Source organism: Neophocaena asiaeorientalis, unplaced genomic scaffold, assembly GCF_003031525.2.
Source record: "Neophocaena asiaeorientalis asiaeorientalis breed wild unplaced genomic scaffold, Neophocaena_asiaeorientalis_V1.1 scaffold72, whole genome shotgun sequence".
Taxonomy (NCBI): domain Eukaryota; kingdom Metazoa; phylum Chordata; class Mammalia; order Artiodactyla; family Phocoenidae; genus Neophocaena; species Neophocaena asiaeorientalis.
Window position 1 is genome coordinate 12,707,259 of NW_020185336.1, and position 14,222 is coordinate 12,721,480.

The 14,222-nt window shown below is 39.9% G+C and overlaps 1 protein-coding gene across 1 annotated transcript in view; it reads right to left on the reverse strand.

Annotated features, from left to right (window-relative positions):
* Positions 1–14,222, reverse strand: part of FMNL2 (formin like 2) — a 304,398-nt gene that overhangs the window by 78,418 nt on the left and 211,758 nt on the right. The window contains exons 5-6 of the mRNA XM_024735896.1: positions 11,510–11,593; positions 8,008–8,160 (exon numbers count right to left, since the gene is read on the reverse strand). Of these exons, the coding sequence (XP_024591664.1) occupies positions 8,008–8,160; positions 11,510–11,593 (237 nt within the window). The remainder of the gene's footprint in view (positions 1–8,007; positions 8,161–11,509; positions 11,594–14,222) is intronic.

Here is a 14,222-nt window from a genome sequence, read left to right on the forward strand (position 1 = left end):
ATCAATTAAACTCATAAAATATTTGATGCTAAAAAAAAAAAAAAAAAAATATCCCAAGCACTTTTCTGTCTCTACAGCCAAAAGAAACAGAGCTGAAAGAGTAGAACCCAGATCGTTCAAAGTGGGGGTAAAGGAGGAGGGGAAACAGAGAGACAAAGACAGAAACAGAGACATGGGGCGGGGGGGGGGGGGGGCACAAAAAACCCTTTTTAATCGGTTACTGAAATTTTCTGTTGATCTGTGTCCTGTTAGAGGACCAGGTGATAGCTAGAACACAACCTGTAAGTCAAAAGGTCTCATTACATGCTTTTTGAATGGAATCAGTGAATCAACAGACTCCATCATATGAATGGAGGGTCAACAGTCTGAATTTTCTGATTTTCAATTATATTCCTTTCGTCAAAGGCATTTGCTGTGGAGCGGCTAATTAATCAGGATATGACCCTAGGTGAGAAGTGTCCAAGGAAACCATCTAACTCCTGTGACTTTTCAAAAGAAATATTTCTATGTTCATCCAAATTTGGCCCTTCTTTTCGTAAATCTTCAATAAAATATTGTCAATGAGCTAAAATGACAATTCCACAGCCTGGCCTTCAATGCAGTACATAAACTGGCTCTACGCTACTTCCAGCCAGACTCATCTATTCACTTTCCTAAACAAAACACGCAGTCTCACCACTGACCCACTGCTCATACCACTCTCCCTTCCTCTCCCCTCTCCTACCCACGCCTCCCAGCCTTCCTCATGTTTCACATGCAGACCAAGTCATGACTCTTCCCTAGGTTTGACTGTTCACTCTAGCCTCTAAGGTTCCATATCATTAGTTCTGGTTATACACAAGTTATACTCAACATGTGTTAGTGCGTATGTGCGTGAACACACATGCTTCTCAATCAAATCATATATAAAGACACTGACAAAGTGTAAAGAAGTCAGAAGACTTTGATTATAAATCCTGGCTCTATCACTTACTACCTATGGATAACTTCTCTGTGCCTCCTCATCTGTAAAATGGGGCTAATAACTCTTGAACACCTCCCCAAGATTTCATGAAGATATAATGATGTAAGTATGAAAAATTCTTTTATCAGTCATGAATCATGTACAAACATATTATTCCATGTATCCTTCTGTATCCTCAGCACTTGACAAAGCACCCTTCACATGTTAAGTATGCAATAAATCTTGCAGATGAAGACACTAGACCACGCCTGTAGGAATTTGCTGAGTCATCTTTAGTATTTTCCTCAATTCTATGTAGTTATTTACTGACTACTCACTGTTGCACCAGGTTCTTTATAGGAATTGTTAATTTAACCTCACAACCTATGAGGCAGGTCCTAGATCTATCTGAGAATCTGTGAGACAGAACCCAACAATGCCCTGGCCAGGTGACTTGTTTTTCCATTTCCACATAGCCTCTTCTAGTCAGTTTTCTATCACAGAAAAGACCCAATAAAGAGGTGGAACAAGTGAATCCATCTTTCTCACAGTGGGAAATGTCTGGCAAATCTGCCGGTATGGTGCACTCACAAGCTACAATTAAAGCTGTCACCATTTTCATAAGCAAGGCCCTTAATATAAGTTCCAAGCTGAGAATGTGGAATGTACCCTCAACCCAAGTACAATTTTCTCTGTTTACAACACCAAATAAAAAGGAAATGCACAAATCTGAAACACAACAACCTAACACTTTTGACTTGTTTCTGCTTACAAGTGTGCTGAAAAGGCAAAGTGACAATTTGTAGTTACAGATTATTTTTGGAAAGTCTAGGACTTTAGAAAGTATTTTATAGATGGGTACTGGGTACTGCATTTTCTGCGACCTTTGATCTTCAGGTCAACAGTCTAGCAGGTTAAGGAACGTCTTCAACAGTTCTCCTTCCTCAGAAATAAAACTCAGATGTTGGCTATAATGATCATCTCCTCATTGTTCTTTTTTCTTCCACTCCTTTGCAGTATTTTCTCTCCTTCTAAAGTTAAGTGTTAATGAAAATTTTAATTAGCACCTGCCATCTCATCTGGTGAACAGAGAGAATTCAAGCCTTGAATATAACTGTTTAAATATATTTTTCTTTGTAGAGTTTCCCCTTTAAATTGGCAGCTAGGGTAAATTCTTCAAGATCCTTCCATAGGGAAATATTAGAATAAACAAAGTTAAGGAAACTGAATAAACGTAGAATAGAATACAGATTACAACTCTCAGTCATGACAACTGTAAAAGGTCTGAGTTGATTTTATAGAATTTGGGGGGAGAAGAAGGAAGAGAAAAGAGAATAATGATTGTTTCAGAAATTACATTCTTAATTTATAGAAGCTGGAAAATGAACAAAATTGAGTTCAACCTCCTTGTCGGGAATCAACATAGAAAGTGCTTTGGCTTCTAACTATAGAATTCGAAGATTTTTTTTTTTTTTTTTTTTGCGGTACACGGGCGTCTCACTGTTGTGGCCTCTCCCGTTGCGGAGCGCAGGCTCGGTGGCCATGGCTCACGGGCCCAACCACTCCGCGGCATGTGGGATCTTTCCGGACTGGGGCACGAACCCGTGTCCCCTGCATCGGCAGGCGGACTCTCAACCACTGTGCCACCAGGGAAGCCCCCGAAGATATATTTAATGTGATATTATAACAGTTTAAGTTAAGAGGTTAGGTGATCTTCTACCCCCAACAATTAAAACTCAAGGTAAAATGCTCCTGCTGAAATAAAAACTTGTAAGAACTTAAAAGAACTCAACTCTTTCAAGATACCACTTACTTTATAAGCAAACTGGTACAGAGCTGGTGTTTCCATATGTTTAAATAGGATCACTGTTACAAAGAGATCAAGAAAACTGCTTTGAACAGAAGTATCTATTGCAGTGAAGGCCAATGAGCCATATGGGCCATACATGGAAATAGGTCTGCAGTACCTAATTCCTTAGGTCTTAGAGAACAAGGTCTTCAAGCTGGGCCTCAAGTGCCTCATCAACAAAAAGAGTTGAACAAAAACCTGAAAAGAAAAAAGTTTATTCATAATCTCCCCTTCCGTAAAAAGTCACTATCTTCATTTAATAAACTTTCCTTTCAACACCTTCCCATTGCAAATAGGTGAAAATAAAACTATATTAACAGAGAACTTTCCATCTTACTCTTGTCATTCATTTAGGAAACATTCTTCATGTTTCTATATGACCTTATCTTCTAATAATTATAAATATTCTAACACATTGATCATGGTCTCCACTAGAGCATTTGGCACCTTTGGATAAAGTAGAAAAAGGCACATCTCCTGGGAAGGATTAGCAAATCCTCTCCTGCATGGTACAACTTAACATAACTCCATGTGGACACGCTGATCTTAAAACAATAATATTTATGGAGGAAAAAATCATCCTGTGAATATACAGGCAGGATCACATGGTGTGACGGTTTGAGTCAGGGCACCTCACTTCAAATCCTACCTCCTTCACTCACTGTTTGATCCCAGGCAAGTGGCTTAACCACTAGAGGCCTCGGTTTCCTCATAGGGATAGTAATAGTAACAGCAATCTATCTCATAGAGCCATTGTCAGCAGTGAATAATCACAGAAGGCTCTTAGGACAGTGCCTGGTACACACTGGACACTCAACAAAAGCTTTTTTCCCCAATAAAAATTATATCAATGCTACCAATATCTTTGTGCCTATTTTAAAATAATTTTTAAAAATTACTCCTATGAAAAACATTGCCAAGAATGGGATTACTGCATTAAAATGTGTAAACAAGGATGTAAACTTGAACTCTTCATGTAAACCCACTAAGTATATAAGTGCTAAATAGTAGATGATGACTATTCAAGAGATGCCATTCCATCAAGATAATAATTTCAGGAAAAGCAATGAAATTTGTTCTAGGAAATCTTAGAAAGAAGTATAAGTAAGAGTTAATATATTAAAGGAAATGTAGATCTTGGTTTCCTCACCACAGTGGGAAGGTCAGTTCAGATGGCATACAAGGTCTACCCAGCTTGGTATGTCTATGACCCAATCTCTCCATTAGACAGCCCTCCACCCCTCTGTACCAGAAACGACAGGTTCTCCCCTCTTTCCCAAACATGTCTGATCTTTGATGTAAGGTTTTGCTCATCGTATGCTCATTCACTTTACCTCTACCTGGAGCAGCCTTTCCTCACCCTGAGGAGCAACTCTGGCCATCACCCAAAGTCCCAGTTTATATCTGATCCCTTCCTCCAGGATTTTAGTGCTCCACCCTTTTCCTTTAAAATTTGGAACACTGATTTATTATCTATGGCACTGCTTACTTAAGTCTAATAGCATTAACCATGACATTCTTTAAAAATTACTTTCTCTTGCACCTGAATTAATGCAACCCGTGTCTTCAAAAATCTAGTGTGCACATATATGCATATACAGCATCATTTAATTTAGCTAGATCTGTACCCACGTTAACAGAAATCTATCTTAACTGAAGGTACACCAGACTCTAAGCTTATGAAACAGCACAATCCAGGTTTCTACTGCATCAACAAACATTTTTTACAACTGCCAACCTGACAAATTTATGATAATACAGAATCTAATAGTTGATACAACTCCTGGTGAGTGTCATGTCATAAAATACTTAATCTGTTTTAAATAGCTAAAAAATAAAGTCTAAATATGAAGAGAGTGTGCATCATTTGAATTTTGTTTAAAAACAGAGCATTTTTCCTTTTCTTTAATCAAGCCCCATTTATAAAGTGTATGCTTTTTTTTTTATTTATTTATTTTTATTTTTGGCTGCGCTGGGTCTTTCATTGCTGCGTGCAGGCCTTCTCCAGCTGCGGAGAGTCGGGGCCACTCTTCATTGGGGTGCACAGGCTTCTCATTGCGGTGGCTTCTCTTGTTGCGGAGCACAGGTTCCAGGCACGTGGGCTTCAGTAGCTGTGGCATGAGGGCTCAGTATTTGTGGCTCGTGGGCTCTAGAGTGCAGGCTCAGCAGTTGTGGCACACGGCTTGGTTGCTCCGCAGCATATGGGATCTTCCTGGACCAGGGCCCAAACCCGCATCCCCTGCATTGGCAGGGGAATTCTCAACCACTGCGCCACCAGGGAAGTCCCTATAAAGTGTTTTACATTTCTTGACATCTCATTTCTTCCTCCAAGTTTAACCAACCCTTTTGCTAAGTGATATAGGGTAAGATTACTGAATCTATACATTATTATCTGGAGACAGAGATGAGGGAATTAAAATCTGTATTTGGATACAGAAAATATATTCTAATCAAAAAAAGCTACCAGAATAAATCATCTCTACCGAACGTGACTTAGTATCCTTTTATCCATCAAAAAAAAGAACTGTAATAATATTTAAACTGCAACATAGCCTAAAGGTTCAAATTCTTAAAAGGAAGAATCATAATATGATAACAGAGTGTATCAAAGTTTAAAAGGCACTGGGCTTTACCCCAGTAGAGTGATGGCATGAAGCCATGCAGTTATCATATTATAACACGGAGAGCAGCTGCCATACTCTGTCACCATGCACTATAAGCTCTCTTGGGCGACATTTTCACCCATGACTTATGAGATTTTCCAGTTTGAAGCCTCAACATCAGTGTGTAAACTGAAGCGACTTCAGAGGCAACAGGGAGAGAAGCAGCTCTGGTGGCATTTGAAATGAAGATACTCAGGCAGAGAAACCAATCTGGCGGTGATGCAAGAGATGAATGGAACCGGAGGAAGAGGAGACAGGAGGACAAGACGATCAGAAATGAGATGGCAGAATGAAAAAGAAGGCCAACAAAAAGAAAGCCAAAAAGTAGAGGCAGCAGAGGAAGAAAGGGGAGAGAGGAAGGAGGAGGAAGAGAAAAAGACATAAACAATCTTTGGGTCTATGAAAAGCAACATGTACCGTGCGCCTGCACTTCTGATTGCTGTTTTTATAAGTCAGAGATGCTATCAAATGACCAAATACAGAATTAGAATCCATGCACACAAGAGCTGGAATATCACTGATATACATCATTTAAAAACAAAAACAAAAATCCAAGCTTCAAGTCAACAAGTGGCATGAAAGTTACTGCCATATTGGTCTTCTTGAGAGCCCATGATGGAGAGCCAAAGGAATTTCAAATGTTCCATTCCTGAGCTTGAAACTGTTTAAGCACAAAAAAGAATGTGACGCTCGTTTCTTAGTTGGTCATCTTCGAGCACACCTGCCAATCAGAAATGTCACAACGGTTCCCAAGTTTCTCAAAACAGCATTTCCATCGTGTCTTTCTCTCTATACTTGGGATCTCTCTCTTTTTTTTTTTCCAATTTAAAATAAATTCTAGCAGGATCTACCTTAAGCCAACCGTGAGGCAAATCAGGCTGGACACTGATGTCCCTATACCGTGCTGTCCAGGGTCCAGGATCACAACTCTCCTTGGATGTGAGATGTTTCCCCTATTTTCCCAACTCTTCTACTCTACCAGAAACAATGTACTCTCAATAACAGTCTTCAGTAATTTGAAAATAGGTGTAATGAGTTATTAATCAGAAAAATGACTTCCGGTTAAGATGGTAGCTGGCCAATATATGATACTTTCCAGCTAAGAAATGAGGAGAAAGCAAGTTAAAACGTACTTTGTCAATTAAATTCTTTACACATAATTATAGCTAAACTAATGGTAAGAGTTTCCATTCGAGTTACAAGGTGATTAGGGAATTCTTCGGGCACAATTGGCCTTCCTTCAACTTCTCTATCAGCCCACATATTCCTCTGTCCACATGTAAAGTTCACACAGACCAGCAGGTTATATAGCCTTTGACCCATTGCAAATACTGTAAGATGAACTGAAACATGGTTCTTCATTATTACTGAATCATATTTTTGGCATTTCCAAACAAGGAAAATCTGAATGCTTGATAGGAAGCATCGCATTCAAACAACAAATCCCGGAGCAGAACTGAACTTCATTATAAAGACTAACTTTCCATGACCAAAACCCAAGTCAAAGGGACAAGAGGTAATAGAAAGGCTACCAAATACAAAAGGTCTGAAAGCCACGTATTCACTGATCACAACCTGACACATGGACTTTACTACAATGACCCAACACCCATGGTGATCTTAAATAGTGACAGGAACAACGTCCACTTGCCAGATCAAGCCTGAAATAAGCGATATAAAATTGTCAAGCTACAAAGAGTAAGCAACATTTGGGAATGAGGGGCTTATTAATAAAAATTTTTATTAAACTCCTGGAACATAGAAACCTTTATGAACTTGCTCTAGATGATAACTCTGTCTTGTCGGGCAGGAGTTTTGATTTACCCACCCATGTATACTAACTCTGAGTACAGTGGCTAGCAAATTACAGAAGCTCAGAAGTATTTTTCAGTGAATGATTGTAGGTCTGAGTGAATGAACAATCTCAGTGATATTACACCCAGGTGTTCATCCCCCATCCTAACTTAGCATGGTGGTATTTCAGCCAGAAAAGACAGGAGGAGGAATCCTTAGGAAGAAATAGAAGGTTGACAATGGAGAGCACACCCAACCAAAGGAGCACTGCTTAAAGGCATCTCCTTAATAAAAATGATCACTACAGCATTCTGTACCTATGTCTAAGAACACATCCCACAGAACACACATCTGAGCTATCACGGGAGGAAGGGAAGAGAGGAGTCGGGTTTAAACAGCATCAAGTTCTTGAGATCCTCAGATCTCGATGTGCTGCCTCTACCCAGGAAACAGAGTCCAAGTCAGTATATCAGCATCTTCCTGGTTTCAGAAACTTATCTGCCTATGGAGACTACTCTGTTGTGTCATTTGGCAGCAGAATTTTTTTTTCTCTGCTGAATGGAGTGGTATTTGCAGAAAGCTATTGAAAGTGACTGAGTATTGCCCCAGTGATGATTCCATGAACTCCCAAAGAAACCTGCATTTGCAATCACTGACAACACAAGTGCTGTGTGGCAAGATACAGCAATACATGGCCCAGGATCCTCAACAGAAGCTGTCCTGACATATCTGCCACTTTCCTGAATCAAGGCACTCACCGCAGTGCAGGATGTCTTCCCGAGCGGGATACACTGTTGCCCACGGGGGAAGGCAGGTTGCTCCCTCTGTGCAGGTCCTCGATGGACCGACTCCAGGGCTTTGATTTGTCCACTGAGCTCTCCACAGTGCTTTCCACACTTTCAAAGTCAAAACTAAAACAAAAGAGAAATGCCACTAAAGACTTAATTCACATTCACACAAATACATGGATGTGCAAAACTCACTCCTTCCAACTATACATCTGCACCTTAATATGGGTAGTTTTTGCAAACAAAGAAAACTGAAAATGGAATACAAACGAATTTTCATGGACTGAGCGTTAGCTTTGAAAATACAGAATGACAAACAGGGATGTGTTATTCGTATCTTATTATAAGGCTTGCTGACTTACCGATTACTAATGAGCTATGGTGGGATGGGGAAGAAAGATCTCAGAGCTGTCTTCATTTTGCTTTAACAAGTCAATATGTTAGGCTTATACTAATTTATTCCTCTCCATCAAGTTTCACTGAGCATTTTCTCCTAGTGTGTTGGCAAGTGTACCTTTCCAACCATATGTGATACATTACTTGCAAAGTTATGAATTTGCTTTGATTTTGGAATCTCTTCCCAATGTGGTGCTCTTTAAAGTAGGGCTGTTGTTTCTCTGACATTTTTTGAGGTTATTACTCATGTTAACCATGTTAGAATAAATGGCTAGTTAAATTGCTCATTCTTGTATAATTTTAGGAATTTTTAAACAGACAGGCCTTTGTGTTCTATGCATTCTTCCCCTTCCAAAGTCAGTAGCTCTGCTTTCTCAAAAATACATTTTATCAACTGCTTCAACCCATAGTTCCATCAAGCAACACCTGATCGGACAGAAAATAAACACAATGCAGCCATAATTAATAGCATCTGGAAGATACTGGAGGATATCATGGGAAAAAAACATCAACAACACATATTGGAAATAGCAAGTATGACTTTTTATACAAGTATGACTGCCAAAATTAAATATTTGGTTAGAACTACCATCTGTAAACTAGGTTATGCTCTCCATTTATTAAATTGTAATCCAGATAACAGAGACCGATGCACAAAGTCACTGAATGGGTCTAACAATTCTGTCATTCCTTAGGATACAGGAAGCAGTGAACAGAAAAGGGGTGGAATTGAGGAATCTAACAGATCCTTAAGGACTAAAAATAGAGGCCTATAATTGACACTGGAAAAGGTAAACCTAGGGGGCATCCCAAGGTCACTCATGTCATTACGACTCCCGCCAAGCCACTCTACAGCCCCCATATGTTCAGTTGTTCAGCATCCTTATGCTCCTCTCAGCTCATCTCCGACTCTCACTGAGCAGAAAAAAGAAACACACACCTTGGTGAAAGCTCCCGTTTTAGGGAAGGCACATGAGTCTGTTATTTCGCATTACATGAGCTAGAAAACTGTCACATGCTGAGGAATAGTAAGAAATTTTTTTCAGCCCATTTAGTTTCAAGAAAGTATGCACATAAATTATGTATCTATATATAATTTTTCATGTAATTAAAGTATAAAATTTCATGTAATTAATTTTGTAAGAAAAACAAAAATAAAACTATTAAGCAAAGAATGTAAAGCTAATGCCCACCCCACCCCCAAAAAAGTAGAAGATTAGGAACCAAAAGCTCTGAGTTCTGATCTTTTGTTGTCTTTGCTCTTGGCCTGCAGACCAGAAGAATTCCCTCAGAGTAGCACTACCTTTTCCCATTGGTCTCGTGTGTAGGTGCATTTGGGAAAGCTCATTTACAAGTTCTATCGTGATGGGGTAAGGGGTTAATTACAGCAAACATATTACAAACAGCATGCAATTCTTTCCCATTATTCCTGTAGTTTCTTAGCCCTTCCTTAATTCCTCAATAAATATTCTTCCAGATTTTAAAATATGCAACAGGATAATATTCCTATTCTGTTTTGTCATATAATATAAATTGTAAGGGAGATTAGCAGTTTTCAATGTAATGGAGGTAGATAAGGAACAACGTTTGGAAGAGCATGCTATAAAAACTAGAATTATAAGGAAGATAAGAACTTATCTACTGGGTTTTCTTATTATATTCCATATCATATATGAGTTATCAAAACTGAAACTCATCAGGCCAGTTTCAGTTAACACTTTACTTTCTGCAGCTATAAGGTAGGAATAATTATAGTTTTCTCTTCACAAATTCTCCAGGAAGCGATGAGGATTTTAAGATAACATCTGGTTAGATCTTAAAGTGGGGCAATATAAAAAACAAGTTCTTGCTTTGAAAAGAAGAGTTGAGAAGAAAAAAAAAACACCACCTAGGCTGAAATGTCTTCCAATCAAATTAAAAATACAGTATTGGGACTTCCCTGGTGGTGCAGTGGTTAAGAATCCGCCTGCCAATGCAGGGGACATGGGTTTGATCCCTGGTCCAGGAAGATCCCACATGCTGCGGAGCAACTAAGCCCGTGCGCCACAACTACTAAGCCTGCGCTCTAGAGCCCGCGAGCCACAACTACTGAGCCTGCGCACCCTACAGTCCATGCACCGCAACTACGGAGCCCACGCACCCCAACTACTGAAGCCCATGCGCTCTAGAGCCCGCATGCTGCAACTACTGAAGCCTGCGTGCCTAGAGTCCGTGTTCCACAGCAAGGGAAGCCACGGCAGTGAGAAGTCCATGCGGAACAATGAAGATCCATCACAGCCAAAAAAAATAAATAAAAATTTTAAGAAGAATACAGTATTATTTCCTCAATCTGTGTGTGTGAGAGTGGATACTGGAATAGTTTTTGATTAAAGAGGAAATGTGGAGAAGAGAACGTCTCATTCAAATGTACACTTTTCATTCCTGTTGTAAATCTTTCCAGAAGCCTAGCAAATGAGAAAACTTTATGAATCAACAAAGGAAAGGTGAAATAAATAAAAAATTTTTCCTGCTCTGCCCTATTTTTTCCCCTTCCCCCTATGAAGGAGAAGTCAAAACAATACAAATACATATAAATTAAAAAGGGAAAACCTCTTGCTGACTCCACTTCCCCCACTCCCACTGTGTTTGGTACCTACTTCTGCAATCATTTTCTCTGTATTTACTAGCACCTACAAATATGCATATACAAGTTTGGTTTTTTTTTAATAAAAAGGGAGTCACTCCTCTGTACTTTGCTTTATTTGCTCAACAATGTATCATATACCTCTTCCAATAATTGCTACAGTATTCTACCATATGGATATACATAACTTGAGCACTAAAGAAAGCACTTCTTTTTGAAATAAGCACTCCTCTAAGGGTGGTTTTACTCCCCTGTTTTATTTCTGCCTTAAAAGCATTTCTAACAACAATTATGAGATTTGCTTTTAGTTACTTGAATATAAACAAACCTCCTTAAACCTTACCACATCTGCTTCTGGGTGTCTCCCCTCAGTGTGGTACCTAATTTTACCACTGAGATGCAACTTCTGTGACCACATAAAATTTAAAAGGAAACAAGCCAAGTTTTACTTACGTTACTGCGTATTGTGCAAATGACAGATATTCTACTAGAACATCAAGACCTTTATTTTCTTCATTCAGAAACTCTCTGACCCATCTGTTCAAAAAAAAAAAAAAAATCATTGGCAAAGTTCATCGCATGCTCTACCATGAAAAGGACACAGTGAAAACTTGTTTTTTTCTACCAGAAACATTCGCCGCCTGAAAGGAACTATGGAGTAAGGCCTAGACTATAACACATGAGGTAGGAGCTTTTAAATATGGCAACTAAGAAAACCATAATATTTCAGCATGAGCGACGAGGGGTCAAAAAGTGTACGAGTTTCTTCCTTGTATTTTACTGCTTAGGAGACTGACGATAACCTGTAAGGAACTTTCTAAAACAGGAACTTGCTAACTGTCCTTTTCTTCCACCACAATTGATCTGGAGCCTGCTTGTTTAAGGAGCCAAGACTGCACGGGGAATCAGGCAGACTAGGGACATGACAACATAACCACTGAAATCCAGGCCAGATTCCAAATCCACATTCAACTCCTTCTTGGCACACTGAGCTGTAGAAAACACTCAACTAGCCAATGAGAGACCAGTGTTTATGGGCTTCTGGAAATTCAATAGGGATAATGACTTACTTAATTTTTTCCATGAATGTTAAAACCTTTTAAAAAGTCGCAGGCACCACGCACCATCATCAAAGCCAAGGTGTGACAAATACCATGCTTCTTAAAATTCATTTTAAAATGATACCACTTTGCATTTGAATGGTGGATCCGAACGTAGTTCACTGAGAATGTTTACACATTTTTATTTGTTCATAACAACGCCTAGAAGATGGAGCAGAGTGGTCAGGTACTGAGGATAAACACCTGTTACCGCATGTCACAGATTTCCTCCAGGACATCCACCTTCAAAGAACATGTGATACCCCATCAAGCCTTCACTGGGTTGGAAACTCCAAGAAGTAATAAGTAAAAAGCTGTGCTATTCTATCACAGAAGTGATCTTGGGGTACATCTGCCAACAGCAATGCAAAGTGGTTGCCTTCCTCCAGGAATACCAAGCCAACAAGGTCCACCAGCTATGCACACGATGGCTCCTACGGAAACCAGTTTTGACAGCTATTAGAACAATAGTGGGACAATTCTACCGTGTGTCTTTAAGGATGAGCAGTCCCTTGAGGTTTCCGTCTTAAAGGAAGGAAAAAAACCTGGTGGATTCAGAATGCCTATTGTTAAAATTTTGTTTTTAGGGGGATTTTGTGGTGGTTGTTTGTTTTATCCTCCAGCTCATCCTTTCTTCTAGTCCTATCATCTGCATAATGTAACCTCAGGTCTTCAGGCAGTTCCAGAAGACAGTAAGGTGGAAAAAGTAGATAGCTTGCCTCGTACTTCCCCCCAAGTGCCTCAGGCAGGCTGTGACAAAAAGTATGCACTCAACATAGCCACGTGTAAGTATGTAACATTTAATCTAAAAGAGACCTGGGGAATTCCCTGGCCATCCAGTGGTTAGGACGCCGTGCTCTCACAGCCAAGGGCCCAGGTTCAATCCCTGGTCGGGGAACTAAGAACCCACAAACCGCGTGCCCCCCCCTAAGAAAAAGACAGAGACCTAAAGTGGAAACACTGGCAAAGAAAACACTACCTTTTGGGTCTCACGAAGTGGCTTTGTTATGAGAGCTGACCAGAACTAAGGGGATGGCTATTAGGAGAGGCTGAAGTTTCATTTTACTACCACCACATACACGCTCTCACAGCATCTACTTCTAGATCCTTATTTTCATTTGATTTATTTTAAATTACTCCCAATATGGCTAGGTCTCAGAAGACATTGGACATTTTTAAGTGCTGATAATTAAAAGCTTAGAAATGGTAAAAAAAAAAATTTCCCTTTTAAAACTGGTAGGAGACTGAAGAAAGCTAGAATTCACTATCAAATCAAATGACTAGCTGTGCTCTTGAAATTCAAGCCTCTTAGCCTCTCTGAGGCCTCTCCATTGGTCAGATCTATGGGTTCTGACTGCATAATTTAAACTAGCCCTCCTTGGTGACTGCACAAAACCACAGGGTCCAGATTTTTCAGAGCAATCTTGGTTTCACATATCCTGTCTCAGTGACCCATAAGAACACTCTAATTTAGGAGTTGAGAAAAACAGCCATTATAGTTCCTTTTGGTTGATTTTCCAGACACTGCCTCTAAAATGTAGAGATGGTCCACGACATCCTAAGGACCTGCTAGCACCTTCATCTCACTTAGTTTAGCCACAAACTGGAGAGAAGGCAAATGACTCATGGATATTTAAAAAAAAAAAAAAAAAAGAGGAAGGAAGGAAGGAAGAAATGGTGGGAGATAGCCAAATACAGTCAGAGCTACATTTCTCTTGACTCAAAGTACTAATATGCATATATTTTCATGCAGTGATAAAACCTATTAATTGGCTTTTACTTCAATTTAGCACCCTTATCAGTGCCCCTGCCCTGACTTGCTGACTTTGAGTGAAAGTGCTTTAAAAATAAATTTCAGGACTTCCCTGGTGGAGCAGTGGTTAAGAATCCACCTGCCAATGCAGGGAACACGGGTTCGAGCCCTGGTCTGGGAATATGCCACATGCCGTGGAGCAACTAACCCCGTGCGCCACAACTACTAAGCCTGCGCTCTAGAGCCCGTGCTCCGCAACAAGAGAAGCCACTGCAGTGAGAAGCCCGCGCACCGCAACGAAGACCCAACACAG